The sequence below is a fragment of the Triturus cristatus genome, chromosome 2_1 (genome assembly GCF_964204655.1).
Source record: "Triturus cristatus chromosome 2_1, aTriCri1.1, whole genome shotgun sequence".
In the NCBI taxonomy this organism is placed as follows: domain Eukaryota; kingdom Metazoa; phylum Chordata; class Amphibia; order Caudata; family Salamandridae; genus Triturus; species Triturus cristatus.
The window spans coordinates 11,565,750-11,585,486 of record NC_140581.1 but is presented as its reverse complement, the minus strand read 5'-3'; the positions used below and the strand labels follow the sequence as shown (position 1 = coordinate 11,585,486).

The 19,737-nt window shown below is 57.2% G+C and overlaps 1 protein-coding gene across 1 annotated transcript in view; it reads left to right on the top strand.

Moving 5' to 3' along the window:
• The window catches only part of LOC146863612 (avidin-related protein 4/5-like), a 136,816-nt gene that overhangs the window by 66,606 nt on the left and 50,473 nt on the right, over nucleotides 1-19,737 (top strand). Inside the window, exon 2 of the mRNA XM_085627640.1 lies at nucleotides 4,480-4,675. Within this exon, the coding sequence (XP_085483766.1) occupies nucleotides 4,480-4,675 (196 nt within the window). The remainder of the gene's footprint in view (nucleotides 1-4,479; nucleotides 4,676-19,737) is intronic.

Here is a 19,737-nt window from a genome sequence, read left to right as displayed (position 1 = left end):
GAGCACGAGCGCAAACTGGCGGAAATAGAACTTCGGAAACAGAATAAAGTACTGGTGGTACCTCTCCGCTTCAGAGACTTTCTGCTCAACCTGGCCCACGATGTCCCCCTGGCTGGACACCTGGGCCAGGATAAAACGTACAGCCGCCTAGTGACCCACTTTTTCTGGCCGAAAATGAGGAACGACGTCCTGAACCACTGCCGATCTTGCCCCACATGCCAAGCCAGCGGGAAGAGTGGTCGGAAGCTGAAAGCCCCTCTGCAACCCTTCCCTGTGGTCACCACCCCGTTCGAGAGGGTGGGGATAGACATTGTGGGGCCTCTGGACCCCCGCACGGCACAAGGACACAGGTTCATCTTAGTACTGGTGGACCATGCCACCCGCTACCCCGAGGCGGTGCCCCTATGGACCGTGACAGCTCCGGTGGTTGGCCGGGCCCTAATGGGGATCTTCTCCCGGGTAGGCTTCCCCCGAGAAGTCGTCAGCGACCGAGGCACGAACTTTATATCCAAATACATGAAGTCCCTCTGGCAACAATGCGGGGTCACCTACAGATTCACGACCCCCTATCACCCCCAAGGGACTAGTGGAGCGTTTTAACCGCACCCTCAAGGGGATGATTGGGGGATTGGAAGAGCCCCTCCGTCGCCAGTGGGATGTACTACTCCCGTGCCTCCTCTTCGCCTACCGAGAAGTTCCCCAGAAGTCCCTCGGTTTTAGCCCTTTCGAACTCCTGTACGGGCACCCTGTGCGAGGGCCCCTCAGCCTAGTAAAAGAAGGTTGGGAGATGGCCCCCCTGAAGACCCCTCCAGACGTCTTCAAATACATCCTGGCCCTACGCAATCAGACCCGGCGCTTCCGGGAGATGGCCAAGGCGAACCTCGAGGCCAGTCAGGAGGACATGAAAAAATGGTACGATCACAATGCCTCCTCCGTCGAGTTCGAACCTGGTCAACAAGTGTGGGTGATGTCCCCCACCGAACCATGTGCCTTACAAGATAAGTGGACGGGGCCCTTCAAAGTGGTCGAGCGCAAAAGCCCCGTCACTTACCTCATCGACCTGGGGACCTCCCGGAACCCCCTCCGGGTCCTCCACACCAACCGACTCAAACCACACTTTGTGCGCTCAGAACTCAGCCTCCTGATGGCTACGGACAGTGGGGCAGAGGAAGACTCCGAACCCCTTCCGGATCTTCTGAAGACTCAGGAGAATGACGGCTCCGTGGACGGGGTCCGGCTATCTGACGCCCTCACTTCGGAGCAACGCCAGGGCTGCCCGAACCTCCTGCGGCAGTTCGCTACCCTGTTCTCCCTCACCCCCGGGGTCACCCCTTGGTGTTTGCACGACGTGGACACCGGGGACAGCCCCCCTGTCCGACACCGGGCCTACCGCGTACCAGATCGGGTACGGGCCTGCATACAGGAGGAAGTGGCCAAGATGCTCACAATCGGGGTCATCGAGCCCTCGGACAGTCCCTGGGCCAGCCCGGTGGTATTGGTTCCCAAAGCCGCTGCCCCCGGCACCGCACCTGAACTGAGATTCTGCGTCGACTACCGGGGCTTGAACGCTGTCACCCGGACCGACGCTCATCCGATTCCCCGAGCAGACGAGCTGATCGACCGGCTGGGGGCCGCCCGCTACCTTAGTATCTTCGACCTAACAGCGGGCTACTGGCAGATCGGCCTCACACCCAGGGCTCAGGAACGGTCAGCCTTCTCTACCCCCGATGGCCACTACCAATTCAAGGTCATGCCCTTCGGCATGAAAAATGCCCCCGCCACGTTTCAACGCCTCGTGAACCAGGTCTTGGCGGGGCTCGAAGAGTTCAGCGCTGCCTATCTGGACGATATCGCTGTATACAGCCGCCACTGGGCCGACCACCTCCGTCACCTCCACGAGGTCCTCCAGGCCCTCCAGCGGGCCGGCCTCACAATTAAGGCCGGCAAGTGCCAAATTGGCCAAGGGTCTGTGACCTACCTTGGGCACCAAGTGGGAAGCGGGCTGGTGGCCCCGCTACAACTTAAGATTGCTGCCATCCAGTCCTGGCAGCCCCCCGTCACCCAGACCGAGGTCCGAGCCTTCTTGGGGCTCACCGGCTACTACCGGCGGTTCGTGAAAGACTACGGCAGCATCGTGGGGCCCCTCACGGGTCTCACGTCCAAGAACCAGCCGAAGCGGATTAACTGGACCCCCGATTGTCAAGCGGCCTTCGAGAAACTGAAGGCCGCCCTGTGCACCGCCCCTGTGCTCCAGGCCCCCGATTACAGTCGGGAATTCGTGGTACAGACCGACGCCTCCGACCACGGCATCGGAGCCGTCCTTTCTCAGTTAAACCCCGAGGGTCATGACCAGCTGGTGGCCTTCATCAGTCGACGTCTCCTGGCCCGAGAACAGCGCTGGAGCACCATTGAGAGGGAGGCCTTCGCAGTGGTGTGGGCCCTCAAAAAGCTCCGGCCTTATCTCTTCGGTACCCACTTCCGGGTACAAACCGACCATCGACCCCTGCAGTGGCTGATGCAGATGCGGGGGGAGAACCCAAAACTCTTGCGCTGGTCCATTTCCCTGCAGGGAATGGACTTCACTGTGGAGCACCGGCCAGGCCAAGACCACGCCAACGCGGATGGCCTGTCCCGCTTTTTCCGCCTCGACGAAGAGAGTCCCCAAGGAGATGGGTGACTCTCCCCGCCTTCAGCTGGGGGGGACGCATGTTGGACAGGCCACACGAAGGGCTTGCTCCCCCCCCGCACGACAGGGCCCGAGCTCCGGCCCGCCAGGCATAACCCACGAAAAGCACCTGTACCCCGTCTCCCGACGGATCTTCTGCCCTCGGACCTCTACTCATCACGGGGCCCAGCCCCACCGGCTCCCCCGGCCGGTTCAAGCCGCCATCTTGGGCCCTGCACCACGAGGCCGCGTGGCCTCGGCCCGACCCTAACCCCGGGCCTGGCCGGCCCCGACATCCCGGCACCACCTTCCACCCAGGAGGTGAGCGGACCACTTGGCAGGTCAATGGGAGAACGAAGTGTCAAGAGCTCTTCCCCCGCCAGGTGCCGATCGCCTCCAGGTCCCCCAGGAGCTGGCTCCAACCCCTGCTGGGTGTCTGGACACCTTCATCCCGGGCCCTCCGACCTCCAAGTGCGAGGGTCCGGACATCAAAGGGCGCCTGCCCTATAACTGGGGCAGCTCCGGAGCAGGAAGGCAGTTGTATCCTGGAGTCGAGAGACACCGAGAGAACTCAGCCTTGACGGACTACTGGCGCTGCCGTAGCCCGCTCTTGTGAACCATCGTCCTGCCTGCTGGCGCTGCCGCGGCCTTCTGCAACATCCATCCTCGTCGGGACCTGCTGGCGCTGCCGCGGCCCGTTGTAACGACCATCCTCACCGGGACCTGCTGGCGCTGCCGCGGACCGTACATCGACCATCTTTCCGGGACCTGCTGGCGCTGCCGCGGACCGTGTACCGACCATCTCAACCGGGACCTGCTGGCGCTGCCGCGGCCCATACCAACTAAACCACCAAGCTCGAGGATTGTGAGCTAGTCATCATCTCATCCGAACTACCTGGCTGGTAGACAGACTGTCCCGCTACCCCTTACCCTGCTTTGAGAGACTTGAATCGAGGGGACCCCTGAGTCCAGACCTCCTTGTACCATTCAACCGTACCCTAAGAAGTGCTTATAAAGAACCCTGAACCTTATCCGTGTGTGGTATCCGTCTGTGGGGGGGAAGTTACTTGTCTGTACGATCGCTGGAGACGGCTCTCCCCGGAGACCTCTCCTCCTGACCCCGGCCGACCCTCCCGGTCCGTCTACCCTTTCTAACAAGTGTGAACATGTATTGTCTATTCTTTCCTTCACTGAAGGTGTTGTGTATTCAGTGTGAACATATATTGTCTGCTCTTTCCTTCACTGGGGGTGTCACATGTTCAGTATGAACCTCTGTTGTCTGTTCTTTCCTTCACTGGACGTGTCATGTGTTCAGTATGAACCTCTGTTGTCTGTTCTTTCCTTCACTGAAGGTGTCTTGTGATTAGTGTGAACATCTGTTGTCTGTTCTTCCTTCATTGAAGGTGTATTGTGTTCAGTATGAACATCTGTTGTCTGTTCTTTCCTTCACTGGGGGTGTCACGTGTTCAGTATGAACCTCTGTTGTCTGTTCTTTCCTTCACTGGACGTGTCATGTGTTCAGTATGAACCTCTGTTGTCTGTTCTTTCCTTCACTGAAGGTGTCTTGTGATCATTGTGAACATCTGTTGTCTGTTCTTTCCTTCATTGAAGGTGTCTTGTGTTCAGTATGAACATCTGTTGTCTGTTCTTTCCTTCACTGAAAGTGTCTTGTGTCCAATGTGAACATGTATTGTCTGTTCTTTCCTTCACTGAAGGTGTCACGTGTTTAGTATGAACATCTGTTTTGTGTTCTCGCCTTCACTGGAGGTGTCACGTATTCAGTGTGAACATCTGTTGTCTGTTCCTTTCTTCAGTGCAGGGTGTCTGGACCATGGGAGACGATAAAAAACTCAAACAAAGGCACAAAACTGAACATTCGTCTGAGCAAGGATGGCTTATTTAGTGGCACCTACTGGGAGGCAGAAGCCAGCACCCAGTCCTATCTGACTGGGTACCAGCAGGATGGGGAGCAGCCAACCTTTGGATTCACTGTGAAGTCAAGCGCCTCAGGTATCGCACTGTCAACATCAGCTCTACTTTAATGTTTATTTTACCCCTTCATCCTCTCATGCACCTCAGTCTATGGGGCTCTTGCTTTGTCTTCGTTCTGCTCATCCACTCACCATGTACCTCTTTGTTTCTTCTCTCTGTCCATTGTCTCTTTAGCAGGTTACCCTCCCACTCCCCACCCTTTAATTCTTTCTTAGTTTCTCCTCTCTCTACCTTTCAGGTCTCCCCTTGCCGATCTGTTTCTCCCCCTGGCCTTTCCATTCTCCCTCTGTGCATCTATTTGGGGCCTTCGCCTGTTTGTGTGCTATCCTGTGTGCTCTCCTTTGTGTGCTCCTGTGTGCTCTCCTTGTGTGCTCTCCTGTGCGCGCCTCTGTGTGCACTCCTGTGTGCTCTCCGTGCTCTCATGTGTGCTTTCCTGTGTGCTCTCCTGAGTGCGCTCCTGTGTGCGCTCCTGTGTGCTCTCCTTAGGGGCTCTCCTGTGTGCTCTTCTGTGTGCAGTCCTTGTGTGCTTTCCTGTGTGAACCCCTGTGTGCTCTCCTGTGTGCTCTCCTGTGTGCTCTCCTGTGTGTGCCCCTGTGCGTTCTCCTGTGTGCTCTCCGTGCTCTCCTCTGTGCTCTCCTGTGTGTGCTCCTGTGTGCACTCCTGTGTGCTCTCCTTAGGAGTTCTCCTGTGTGCTCTTCTGTGTGCAGTCCTTGTATGCTCTCCTGTGTGCACCCCTGTGTGCTCTCCTGTGTACTCTCCTGTGTGCTCTCCTGTGTGCTCTTCTGTGTGCTCTTCTGTGTGCGCCCCTGTGTGCTCTCCTGTGTGCTGTCCTGTGTTAGCTCCTGTGTGCACTCCAGTGTTCTCTCCTTAGGGGCTCTTCTGTGTGCACTAGTGTATGCTCTCCTGTGTGCTCTTCTTTGTGTTCTCCTGTGTGCTCTCATGTGTGCTCTCCTGTGTGCTCTCCTGTGTGCTCTTCTATGTGCACTAGTGAGTGCTCTCCTGTGTGCTCTCCTTAGGGGCTCTCCTGTGTGCTCTTCTGTGTGCTCTAGTGTTTGCGCTCCTGTGTGCTCTTCTGTCTGCACCCCTGAGTGCTCTCCTGTGTGCTCTTCTGGGTGCACTCCTGTGTGCTCTCCTGCATGCTCTCCTGTGTGCTCTCCTATGTGCACTAGTGTGTGCTCTCATGTGTGCTCTCCTTGTGTGCTCTCCCGTGTGCTCTTCTGTGTGCACTCCTGTGTGCACTCCTGTGTGCTCTTCTGTGTGCACTCCTGTGTGCTCTTCTGTGTGCACTCCTGTGTGCTCTCCTGTGTGCTGTCCTGTGTACTCTCCTGTGTGCTCTCCTTGTGTGCTTTCCTGTGTGAGCCCCTGTGTGCTCTCCTGTGTGCTCTCCTGTGTGCTCTTCTGTGTGCTCTTCTGTGTGCGCCCCTGTGTGCTCTCCTGTGTGCTCTCCTGTGTGCGCTCCTGTGTGCACTCCAGTGTTCTCTCCTTAGGGGCTCTTCTGTGTGCACTAGTGTATGCTCTCCTGTGTGCTCTTCTTTGTGTTCTCCTGTGTGCTCTCATGTGTGCTCTCCTGTGTGCTCTCCTGTGTGCTCTTCTATGTGCACTAGTGAGTGCTCTCCTGTGTGCTCTCCTTAGGGGCTCTCCTGTGTGCTCTTCTGTGTGCACTAGTGTTTGCGCTCCTGTGTGCTCTTCTGTGTGCACCCCTGAGTGCTCTCCTGTGTGCTCTTCTGGGTGCACTCCTGTGTGCTCTCATGCATGCTCTCCTGTGTGCTCTCCTATGTGCACTAGTGTGTGCTCTCATGTGTGCTCTCCTTGTGTGCTCTCCCATGTGCTCTTCTGTGTGCACTCCTGTGTGCACTCCTGTGTGCTCTTCTGTGTGCACTCCTGTGTGCTCTTCTTTGTGTTCTCCTGTGTGCTCTCATGTGTGCTCTCCTGTGTGCTCTTCTGTGTGCTCTTCTGTGTGCGCCCCTGTGTGCTCTCCTGTGTGCTCTCCTGTGTGCGCTCCTGTGTGCACTCCAGTGTTCTCTCCTTAGGGGCTCTTCTGTGTGCACTAGTGTATGCTCTCCTGTGTGCTCTTCTTTGTGTTCTCCTGTGTGCTCTCATGTGTGCTCTCCTGTGTGCTCTCCTGTGTGCTCTTCTATGTGCACTAGTGAGTGCTCTCCTGTGTGCTCTCCTTAGGGGCTCTCCTGTGTGCTCTTCTGTGTGCACTAGTGTTTGCGCTCCTGTGTGCTCTTCTGTGTGCACCCCTGAGTGCTCTCCTGTGTGCTCTTCTGGGTGCACTCCTGTGTGCTCTCATGCATGCTCTCCTGTGTGCTCTCCTATGTGCACTAGTGTGTGCTCTCATGTGTGCTCTCCTTGTGTGCTCTCCCATGTGCTCTTCTGTGTGCACTCCTGTGTGCACTCCTGTGTGCTCTTCTGTGTGCACTCCTGTGTGCTCTTCTTTGTGTTCTCCTGTGTGCTCTCATGTGTGCTCTCCTGTGTGCTCTCCTGTGTGCTCTTTTATGTGCACTAGTGAGTGCTCTCCTGTGTGCTCTCCTTAGGGGCTCTCCTGTGTGCTCTTCTGTGTGCTCTAGTGTTTGCGCTCCTGTGTGCTCTTCTGTCTGCACCCCTGAGTGCTCTCCTGTGTGCTCTTCTGGGTGCACTCCTGTGTGCTCTCCTGCATGCTCTCCTGTGTGCTCTCCTATGTGCACTAGTGTGTGCTCTCATGTGTGCTCTCCTTGTGTGCTCTCCCGTGTGCTCTTCTGTGTGCACTCCTGTGTGCACTCCTGTGTGCTCTTCTGTGTGCACTCCTGTGTGCTCTTCTGTGTGCACTCCTGTGTGCTCTCCTGTGTGCTGTCCTGTGTACTCTCCTGTGTGCTCTCCTTGTGTGCTTTCCTGTGTAAGCCCAATTGTGCTCTCCTGTGTGCTCTCCTGTGTGCTCTTCTGTGTGCTCTTCTGTGTGCGCCCCTGTGTGCTCTCCTGTGTGCTCTCCTGTGTGCGCTCCTGTGTGCACTCCAGTGTTCTCTCCTTAGGGGCTCTTCTGTGTGCACTAGTGTATGCTCTCCTGTGTGCTCTTCTTTGTGTTCTCCTGTGTGCTCTCATGTGTGCTCTCCTGTGTGCTCTCCTGTGTGCTCTTCTATGTGCACTAGTGAGTGCTCTCCTGTGTGCTCTCCTTAGGGGCTCTCCTGTGTGCTCTTCTGTGTGCACTAGTGTTTGCGCTCCTGTGTGCTCTTCTGTGTGCACCCCTGAGTGCTCTCCTGTGTGCTCTTCTGGGTGCACTCCTGTGTGCTCTCATGCATGCTCTCCTGTGTGCTCTCCTATGTGCACTAGTGTGTGCTCTCATGTGTGCTCTCCTTGTGTGCTCTCCCATGTGCTCTTCTGTGTGCACTCCTGTGTGCACTCCTGTGTGCTCTTCTGTGTGCACTCCTGTGTGCTCTTCTGTGTGCACTCCTGTGTGCTCTCCTGTGTGCTCTTCTGGGTGCACTCCTGTGTGCTCTCATGCATGCTCTCCTGTGTGCTCTCCTATGTGCACTAGTGTGTGCTCTCATGTGTGCTCTCCTTGTGTGCTCTCCCATGTGCTCTTCTGTGTGCACTCCTGTGTGCACTCCTGTGTGCTCTTCTGTGTGCACTCCTGTGTGCTCTTCTGTGTGCACTCCTGTGTGCTCTCCTGTGTGCTGTCCTGTGTACTCTCCTGTGTGCTCTCCTTGTGTGCTTTCCTGTGTGAGCCCCTGTGTGCTCTCCTGTGTGCGCTCCTGTGTGCTCGCCTGTGTGATCTTCTGTGTGCACTCCTGTGTGCTCTCCTATGTGCTCTCCTGTGTGGTCTTCTGTGTGCACTCCTGTGTGATCTCCTGTGTGGTCTTCTGTGTGCACTCGTGTGTGCTCTCCTGTGTGCTCTCCTGTGTGCTCCCCTGTGTGCTCTCCTGTGTGCTCCCCTGTGTGCTCTCCTGTGTGCTCTCTTTGTGTGCTCTCCTGTGTGTTCTTCTGTGTACACTCCTGTGTGCTCTCCTGTGTGCGCTTCTGTGTGCGTCCCTGTGTGCTCTCCTGTATGCACTCCTGTGTGCTCTCCTTAGGAGTTCTCCTGTGTGCTCTTCTGTGTGCAGTCCTTGTGTGCTCTCCTGTGTGCACCCCTGTGTGCTCTCCTGTGTACTCTCCTGTGTTCTCCTGTGTGCTCTTCTGTGTGCGCCCCTGTGTGCTCTCCTGTGTGCTCTCCTGTGTGCTCTCCTGTGTGCGCTCCTGTGTGCACTCCAGTGTTCTCTCCTTAGGGGCTCTTCTGTGTGCACTAGTGTATGCTCTCCTGTGTGCTCTTCTTTGTGCTCTCCTGTGTACTCTCCTGTGTGCTCTCCTGTGTGCTCTCCTGTTTGCTCTTCTATGTGCACTAGTGAGTGCTGTCATGTGTGCTCTCCTTGTGTGCTCTCGCATGTGCTCTTCTGTGTGCACTCCTGTGTGCACTCCTGTGTGCTCTTCTGTGTGCACTCCTGTGTGCTCTTCTGTGTGCACTCCTGTGTGCTCTTCTGTGTGCACTCCTGTGTGCTCTCCTGTGTGCTGTCCTGTGTACTCTCCTGTGTGCTCTCCTTGTGTGCTTTTCTGTGTGAGCCCCTGTGTGCTCTCCTGTGTGCGCTCCTGTGTGCTCACCTGTGTGATCTCCTGTGTGCTCTTCTGTGTGCACTCCTGTGTGCTCTCCTATGTGCTCTCCTGTGTGGTCTTCTGTGTGCTCTCTTTGTGTGCTCTCCTGTGTGTTCTTCTGTGTACACTCCTGTGTGCTCTCCTGTGTGTGCTTCTGTGTGCGTCCCTGTGTGCTCTCCTGTGTGCTCTCCTGTGTGCTCTCCTGTGTGCTCCCCTGTGTGCACTCCTGTGTGCTCCCCTGTGTGCTCTTCTGTGTGCACTCCTGTGTGCTCTCCTGTGTGCTCTCCTGTTTCCTGTCTTGTGTGCTCTCCTTGTGTGCTCTTCTGGGTGCACTCCTGTGTGCTCTCCTGTGTGCTCTACTGTGTGCTCCCCTGTGTGCACTCCTGTGTGCACTCTTGTGTGCTCTCCTGTGTGTTCTCCTATTTCCTCTCCTGTGTGCTCTCCTTGTGTGCTCTCCTGTGTGCTCTTCTTTGTGCACTCCTGTGTGCTCTCCTGTGTGCTCTCCTGTGTGCGCCCCTGTGTGCTCTCCTGTGTGCTCTCCTGGGGATCTTTGCTTTTCAGAGATGAGATTGCTGGATCAGCGGACAAGCAGGGCAGTCAGAGGCTGCACAGAGCCCTATTGCATTTGCTCTGCTCCTCCATCTTGGGGTATAAATGGTGAATGTTGATTGGCTTCTTTGAGGTTTAGACACGCCCACAGTCAAAGTTCGGAAAGAGTGCCCCAATGGCATGGTAAGTGTGCCATGTGGCCTTCACCATCCAAATAAGGGCTTTTTGGAAATAGAGGACATGATCTGAGGGCAGCCCTGCCACACTGGACCTCAGCAGCCAATGTTAAAATGTCAAAGCAAAACTGATTTTTACAAGTAAAGCCTAGGGGTGCGATTAAGAGTTTGGTGGAGAGGGTATTCCACTTCAACAGTGGTGGAGTGCGTCAACTACTCTCTCTGTCTGCCTTCCCTACTCTGAGTCGTGCAGATTGGTAGGTTTATGCTGATGGCGTAAAATGTACTCCCTCTGCGTAAACGTTCCCCGGCGGCCTGAGGGAGCATGGGCCACGCGCATAACTGTTCACCCTATCTGGAGCTGGCAGTGGGAACGCCTTTTTTACCATCCCTCAGCGCCAAGAATATCCTTGCGGTGAGGGACAGTAAAAATGAAAAAATGACCCACATCATGGGAGAAACTTCCACTGTGTTAGGGCGATTCGTCTTTTTTTCTTTCCCAAAAACAAACTCCTACCTTCGGAGTTTGCTGTTGGATAAGAAAAAGGTTTTAAAAGTTTGGTGTAAGTGTCTGTCACCAACGATGAATGCACACTAAACTCTAAACTTCACCGCAAGACCGAAAGTGAACTCTAAATTTGGTAGTTGGAGTAAAGGCAGGGTGGCAAACATAAGTTCTCCACCACCCTGACTGTCTTTACTCCATCATCTGCCCCCCAATCTAGCCTTAAGGAAGCCAACAACACTTGTGCCTTGAAGGAGCAGGGACCAGTTACCTTAGGTGCAGATTTTGAATGTGGCAGTTTGTGCTTCTTTCAAGTTCAGGGCAGTTTCCCAAACTGTGTTTCGGTCGCAAGTCGACTTTTGGCGGTTCATGAATGTCCGAGCCATACAGATGCTTTTAAATCCTATATTTCTCTTGTCAAATTTGCTGCTTGGAAAGCCGCAGTATCCTTGGTCCTCTGAGTGTGGTGTACGGAACTGGGAATCGCCCAGTGTCTCAGTCAATCTGCAAATAGCTTTGGAGTAAAAATTGACCATGAGCTGGAATGGAATGGAATGGAATGGAATGAGGATTTGTATAGCGCGTTGGCTACCCAGGGGCGTCCCAGCGCTGCAAAGAGTTTGGGTTGAGCCGGAGAGGCTGGAATGAGTGAAGCTGAATGAAGATTTAAACAGAAGTTTTGCTGAAAAGCCAGGTTTTAAGAAGTTTACGGAAGGTGAATAGATTGGGTTCTGATCTGATAGGGACGGGAAGAGAATTCCAAATCTTGGCTAGATTGTAAGAGAGCGAGCGGCCTCCACACCTGGCTTTCCTAATGCATGGTACTGAGGCGAGGTGGGAGGTCGCGGATCTGAGGGGGCGGGAAGGCTGATAGGCTTTCACCAGGGGGGAATAGATGGAAGGGCCTGTTCCCCAGTAGGAGCGGTGTGCAATGCACATGCTCTTAAATTCGATTCTGGATCTCACCGGGAGCCAGTGGAGGTCCCTCAATCTGGCTCTGACTGAGGTTCGGCGAGGAATATCCAGGAGAATTCTTACCGCGCAATTTTGAATAACCTGGAGTTTGTTAAGTATAGATTGTGGGGCCCCAAGATAAAGGGCGTTTCCACAGTCCAGACGGGAGAGGATTAATCCTTGAACCATAATCCGTCTTGAATGGAACGGAAGGAGAGGGAGAATCTTATGAAGTAGTCTCATCAGCCCGAAACATGTGGCAGCGAGCTTGGTAGCTTGATGGTTAAAGGTGAGAGTTGGGTCGAGCCAGATGCATAGGCTCTTGATTTGCTCCTTGGGTTGCGGGGGACTTCCTAAACAGAGGGGCCAGATAGGGTCAATGGATTTCACGATGTTATTTCCAAGGAGCATTACCTCTGTTTTGTCCCCGTTCAGTTTTAAACAGGAGCCAGACATCCAAGCAGCGACAGATTCCAGGCATTTGTGTAAACTGTGATGAGAGTTGAGGGGAGGGTCCACTGCTACCACTAGCTGCGTGTCGTCCACATAAGTGACAATCTTCACACCGAAGGGGCGGACGACATCAGCTAGAGGGCGTAGGTAGACATTAAAAAGGGTAGGGCTCAGGGAGGAGCCCTGAGGCACTCCACAATTGAGGGGTTTACTGGCAGAGGTGAAATCCTTCTCAAATACTTGAAAGGATCTGTCTGTGAGAAAAGACCTCATCCAATTGAGTGCTGTGCCTGACACTCCTATTTTGTCAAGGCGATGGAGTAGGATATTATGATTAACAGTGTCGAAAGTGGCACTTAGGTCGAGTAGGACGATGGCCGCGGACCCGCCATCGTCCAGGATCATTCTTGCCTCCTCCGTCACCGCAATCAATGCAGTCTCCGTTCCGTGACGGGGCCTGAAACCGGTCTGGGAAAGGTCTAGTATGTTATTGACTTCCAGGAAGTCAGTGAGAACGGAGTTAACATGCTTCTCGAGAAGTTTACTGAGCCATGGCAGGAGGGAGATGGGTCGATAGTTAGCGGGGTTAGATTGATCGAGACTGTTTTTTTTTAAAAGAGCTTTGACCATTGCTCTTTTCCATAGAGGTGGGACAATACCAGTATGGAGGGAGGAGTTGAGCAGGTCTTGGATGGTAGGCGAGATCTGATGGGTTATCTGGGTGAGAGTACTGGGAGGAGCTGGGTCAATAGGTGATCCAGATTTAACCTGTCTGTTGGACAGGCCACACGAAGGGCTTGCTCCCTCCCCGCACGACAGGGCCCAAGCTCCGGCCCGCCAGGCGTGACCCACGAAAAGCACCTGCACCCCGTCTCCCGACGGAACTTCTGCCCTCGGACCTCCATGCATCACGGGCCCCAGCCCCACCGGCTTCCCCGGCCGGGTCAAGCCGCCATCTTGGGCCCTGCACCACGAGGCCGCGTGGCCTCCCCCCGACCCTAACCCTGGGCCTGGCCGGCCCCGACATCCCGGCACCACCATCCACCCAGGAGGTGAGCGGACCACTTGGCAGGTCAATGGGAGAACGAAGCGTCAAGAGCTCTTCCCCCGCCAGGTGCCGATCGCCTCCAGCTCCCCCAGGCGCTGGCTCCACCCCCTGCTGGGTGTCTGGACACCTTCATCCCGGACCCTCCGACCTCCAAGTGCGAGGGCCCGGACATCAAAGGGCGCCTGCCCTATAACTGGAGCAGCTCCGGAGCAGGATGGCAGTTGTATCCTGGAGTCGAGAGACACCGAGAGAACTCAGCCTTGACGGACTACTGGCGCTGCCGTAGCCCTATCTTGCGAACTATCGTCCTGCCTGCTGGCGCTGCCGCGGCCTTCTGCAACATCCATCCTCGTCGGGACCTGCTGGCGCTGCCGCGGCCCGTTGTAACGACCATCCTCACCGGGACCTGCTGGCGCTGCCGCGGACCGTACATCGACCATCTTCACTGGGACCTGCTGGCGCTGCCGCGGACCGTGTATCGACCATCTCTACCGGGACCTGCTGGCGCTGCCGCGGCCCGTACCAGCTACACCACCAAGCTCGAGGATTGTGAGCTAACCATCATCTCATCCGAACTACCTGACTGGTAAACAGACTGTCCCGCTACCCCTTCCCTATCCTAAGAGACCTAAATCGAGGGGACCCCTGAGTCCAGACCTCCTTGTACTATTTCATCGTACCTTAAGAAGTGCATATAAAGAACGCTAAATCTTATCCTTGTGTGGTGTCTGTCTGTGGGGGGGGAAGTTACTTGTCTGTACGATCGCTGGAGACGGCTCTCCCCGGAGACCTCTCCCCCTGACCTCGGCCGACCCTCCCGGTCCGTCTAACATTGGTGGCCAGCGGCGTGATCCGAATCAACGCGTAATCGTACAGAGAGTAGCTCACCCCACGACAAAACCACGATGTCAGCCAAAGATAGCGGTTCCACTGAAAAATTCCAAATGGATAAGTTAGAAGAATACAGCCACCGCGAACTGAAACAATTCTGCATGGAACTAGGCATTGCTACCACCGGCCTGAGTACCAAAGATGATTTGAAGCACGCCCTTGAGTCGTGGACAGAAACTGGGATCGCCGGGCCCTCCGACCGAAACAGTGTCGCACCAGAGGGGAACGCCACGGCTCCCGAGGAGCGGGGAACGGGCCTCTCGCAGGAGGAGATCCAGGAAAGAGAAAGAACCAGATTACACGAGTTGGAAATGGCACGGCTCAAGATGGACGGTGAACTCAAGTTAGCCGAGCAGAAACTAAATCTAGAGCATCTGCGGCTCCAAGAGGAACGAGAAGAAAAACAGAGACAGAGAGAGCTTGAGGAAAAAAGAATAACACTCGAACACGAACGCAAACTGGCGGAAATAGAACTTCGGAAACAGAATAAAGAGACGGGGGTGCCTGAGCGACCGCACACCCCGGGGCCAACAGAGAAAAAAGTACACATCCCCAAGGATGTTGTCCGCGAGTATGTCCGAGAAGACGACATACAACAGTGGTTCAAAGCCTACGAGATCGCCATGACCTCCCACCGGATCGACCGGAGTGATTGGGGAGCCGGACTATGGGGGAGGTTCGTCAACGTAGGTCGCGATGCCCTGCTACAGCTCCCAGATCACCAAATGTCGTCCTACGACCACATGAAGGCTGCCCTCCTCACCCGCTACGGCCTCACACCCGAGATGTACCGCCAGAGGTTCAGAGATTGCACCCGGATCCCGGGCACAACTTGGGTGGAGTACGTTAACTATTTCAGCCGTGCCTTCGAGGGTTGGATCAAGGGGAGCCATGTCACGACCTACGAGCAACTCTTTAACCTTATGGTATGGGAGCACCTGTCGAACAACTGTTTCGTCGAGCTCAGGCAGCACCTCCTCGATAGCAAGCTGACTGACCCCCGGCAGCTCGCCGCCGAAGCTGACCGATGGGAAAGCACCCGAGTGGGCCGGAGAGGACCGCACGAGCAGAACCGAAGCAACCAAGGCCAGCACCGTCCCGAGGAGGAGGAGGAGGCCAGGGGCGAGGGAGAGACGCCTTGCCGGCAACACCCGTGGCCAGCACCCCGCCTCCGGCCGGCCGGGGCAACCCCCCGATGCGTCCTGGGTTCCGAGCCAACGTCACGTGCCACCGATGCCAGCGAGTCGGCCACTACGCCAATGACCCGAGCTGCCCGCAGAACCAAACACCCAAGCCCCGCCAGGTAGCTGCCGCCGCCCTGGGGGAAGAGCGATTATCGGAGGAACAGGAAGAGTATGAGCCGGCCCAGCAAGAGTGGGAACCGGCCGCCATGGTCCTGGCGTGCCTAGGGGGAAGAGACATGGTCCCGCGGGCTCCCCTACCCGCTAACACCAGGAAATACGGTCAGTGGGTGACCATTAATGGACATCGGGCCGAGGCCTTGCGTGACACAGGCGCCAGTGTGACGGCCGTCCGCTGTCACCTGGTGAAGCCCGAGCAGATCCTGCCGAACATTCTCTGCCCCGTCCGCTCAGCCGACAATTCTGAAAGTATGTGTCAAATGGCATGCGTCCCATTCGAATGGGGAGGGGTCTCCGGCCTGTTGAAAGTGACGGTCCGGGACGATGCCCCCGTGGACTGCCTCCTGGGGAATGACCTCGAAAGTTCCCCGTGGGCCACCGTCGAGAGAATGGAGCACCTGGGGATGCTGGGCCTCCCGGACTGGGCCTGCATAACCACCCGGTCCATGGCCGCCCATGCCGTCCCCCGATCAGAAGAACCGGAATGGCCAGCACCTCCGCCCCCGGTCGCCCCAGTAGAAGACAACGACGAGGCCAGCCCCCCAGAACCAACGACCAAAGGGGACGCGCAACCCCAGGACTTTCCCGGCCTGGCTCAGTGGTGTCAAGAAGGGGGGCCCACCCAAGAACAGTTCCGCCAGGAACAAAAGACCTGCCCCTCCCTCGAGGGACTCCGCCAACAAGCCAGCGCCCAGAACGCAGGGGACTCCACCGGATCTCACTGGGTCGACTGGGATAACGACCTGCTATACAGCGAACAAAGAATCGCAGAGCTAGGGGCCGGTCGAGTGCTGGTGGTACCTCTCCGCTTCAGAGACTTCCTACTCAACCTGGCCCACGATGTCCCCCTGGCTGGACACCTGGGCCAGGACAAAACTTACAGTCGCCTAGTGACCCACTTTTTCTGGCCGAAAATGAGGAACGACGTCCTGAACCACTGCCGGTCCTGCCCCACATGCCAAGCCAGCGGGAAGAGTGGTCGGAAGCTGAAAGCCCCTCTGCAACCCTTCCCTGTGGTCACCACCCCATTCGAAAGGGTAGGAATAGACATTGTGGGGCCTCTGGACCCCCGCACGGCACAAGGACACAGGTTCATCCTGGTACTGGTGGACCATGCCAACCGCTACCCCGAGGCGGTGCCCCTACAGACCGTGACAGCTCCGGTGGTTGGCCGGGCCCTAATGGGGAGCTTCTCCCGGGTGGGCTTCCCCCGAGAAGTCGTCAGCGACCGAGGCACGAACTTTATCTCCAAATACATGAAGTCCCTCTGGCAACAATGCGGGGTCACCTACAGATTCACGACCCCCTATCACCCCCAAGGGAACGGACTAGTGGAGCGTTTTAACCGCACTCTCAAGGGGATGATTGGGGGATTGGAAGAGCCCCTCCGTCGCCAGTGGGATGTACTACTCCCGTGCCTCCTCTTCGCCTACCGAGAAGTCCCCCAGAAGTCCCTCGGCTTTAGCCCTTTCGAACTCCTGTACGGGCACCCTGTGCGAGGGCCCCTCAGCCTAGTCAAGGAAGGTTGGGAGATGGCCCCCCTAAAGACCCCTCCAGACGTCTTCAAATACCTCCTGGCCCTACGCAATCAGACCCGGCGTTTCAGAGAGATGGCCAAGGCGAACCTCGAGGCCAGCCAGGAGGACATGAAGAGATGGTATGATCACAATGCCTCCTCCGTTGAGTTCGAGCCTGGTCAACAAGTGTGGGTGATGTCCCCCACCGAACCATGTGCCTTGCAAGATAAGTGGACGGGGCCCTTCAAAGTGGTCGAGCGCAAAAGCCCCGTCACTTACCTCATCGACATGGGGACCTCCCGAAACCCCCTTCGGGTCCTCCACACCAACCGACTCAAACCACACTTTGTGCGCTCAGAACTCAGCCTCCTGATGGCTACGGACAGTGGGGCAGAGGAAGACTCCGAACCCCTCCCGGATCTCCTGAAGACTCAGGAGAATGACGGCTCCGTGGACGGGGTCCGGCTCTCTGACGCCCTCACCTCGGAGCAACGCCAGGGCTGCCGAAACCTCCTGCTGCGGTTCGCTGCACTGTTCTCCCTCACCCCCGGGGTCACCCCTTGGTGTTTGCACGACGTGGACACCGGGGACAGTCCCCCTATTCGACACCGGGCCTACCGCGTACCAGATCGGGTACGGGCCTGCATACAGGAGGAAGTGGCCAAAATGCTCACGATCGGGGTCATCGAGCCCTCGGACAGTCCCTGGGCCAGCCCTGTTGTATTGGTTCCCAAAGCCGCTGCCCCCGGCACCACACCTGAACTGAGATTCTGCGTCGACTACCGGGGCTTGAACGCTGTCACCCGGACCGACGCTCATCCGATCCCCCGAGCGGACGAACTGATCGACCGGCTGGGGGCCGCCCGCTACCTCAGTATCTTCGACCTAACAGCGGGCTACTGGCAGATCGGTCTCACACCCCGGGCTCAGGAACGGTCAGCCTTCTCTACCCCCGATGGCCACTACCAATTCAAGGTCATGCCCTTCGGCATGAAGAATGCCCCCGCCACGTTTCAACGCCTTGTGAACCAGGTCTTGGCGGGGCTCGAAGAGTTCAGCGCTGCCTACCTGGACGATATCGCTGTATACAGCCGCCACTGGTCCGACTACCTTCTCCACCTCCAAGAGGTCCTACAGGCCCTCCAGCGGGCCGGCCTCACAATTAAGGCCGGCAAATGCCAAATTGGCCAAGGGTCCGTGACCTACCTTGGGCACCAAGTGGGAAGCGGGCTGGTGGCCCCGCTGCAACTTAAGATTGCTGCCATCCAGTCCTGGCAGCCCCCCGTCACCCAGACCGAGGTCCGAGCCTTCTTGGGGCTCACCGGCTACTACCGGCGGTTCGTGAAGGACTACGGCAGCATCGTGGGGCCCCTCACGGGTCTCACGTCCAAGAACCAAGCAAAGCGGATTAACTGGACCCCCGATTGTCAAGCGGCCTTCGAGAAGCTGAAGGCCGCCCTGTGCACCGCCCCTGTGCTCCAGGCCCCCGATTACAGTCGGGAATTCGTGGTACAGACAGACGCCTCCGACCACGGCATCGGGGCCGTTCTTTCTCAATTAAACCCCGAGGGTCATGACCAGCCGGTGGCCTTCATCAGTCGACGTCTCCTGGCCCGAGAACAGCGCTGGAGCACCATCGAGAGGGAGGCCTTCGCAGTGGTATGGGCCCTCAAAAAGCTCCGGCCTTATCTCTTCGGTACCCACTTCCGGGTACAAACCGGCCATCGACCCCTGCAGTGGCTGATGCAGATGCGGGGGGAGAACCCAAAACTATTGCGCTGGTCCATTTCCCTGCAGGGAATGGACTTCACCGTGGAGCACCGACCGGGCCAAGACCACGCCAACGCGGATGGCCTGTCACGATTTTTCCGCCTCGACGAGGAGAGTCCCCAAGAAGATGGGTGACTCTCCCCGCCTTCAGCTGGGGGGGACGCATGTTGGACAGGCCACACGAAGGGCTTGCTCCCTCCCCGCACGACAGGTCCCAAGCTCCGGCCCGCCAGGCGTGACCCACGAAAAGCACCTGCACCCCGTCTCCCGACGGAACTTCTGCCCTCGGACCTCCATGCATCACGGGCCCCAGCCCCACCGGCTTCCCCGGCTGGGTCAAGCCGCCATCTTGGGCCCTGCACCACGAGGCCGCGTGGCCTCCCCCCGACCCTAACCCTGGGCCTGGCCGGCCCCGACATCCCGGCATCACCATCCACCCAGGAGGTGAGCGGACCACTTGGCAGGTCAATGGGAGAACGAAGCGTCAATCAATCAATCAAAGACATTTCTAGAGCGCGCTACATACCCGTAGGGTCTCAAGGCGCTGGGGGGGGGGGGTGCCGCTACTGCTCGAACAGCCAGGTCTTCAGCTTCTTCCTGAAGGAGAGGTGGTCTTGGGTCAGGCGCAGGTCGGTCGGGAGGGAGTTCCAGGTCTTGGCGGCCAGGTAGGAGAAGGACCTTCCTCCTGTAGTCGCTCTTCGGATGCGGGGGACGGCGGCGAGGGCGTGGCTGGCAGATCGGAGGTGGCGTTTGGGAGCGTAGAAGTTGACTCGGCTGTTGAGGTAGCTCGGGCCTTGGTCGTGTAGGGCTTTGTGTGCGTGGGTGAGGAGGCGGAAGGTGACTCTCTTGCTGACGGGGAGCCAGTGGAGGTCTCTCAGATGTCCGGAGATGTGGCTGGTTCGTGGGATGTCGAGGATGAGTCTGGCTGAGGCGTTTTGGATCCGCTGGAGTCTCTTCTGGAGCTTGGCGGTGGTGCCGGCGTAGAGGGCGTTGCCGTAGTCCAGTCGGCTGGTGACGAGGGCCTGGGTGACGGTCTTCCTGGTCTCTGTGGGGATCCACCAGAAGATCTTCCGTAGCATGCGTAGGATGTTGAAGCATGACGAGGAGACGGCGTTGACTTGCCTGGTCATGGAGAGGGAGGAGTCCAGGATGAAGCCCAGGTTGCGTGCATGGTCTGTCGGTTTGGGTGCGGTGCCCAGGGCGGGAGGCCACCAGGAGTCGTCCCAGGCGGAGGGTGAGGAGCCCAGGATGAGGACC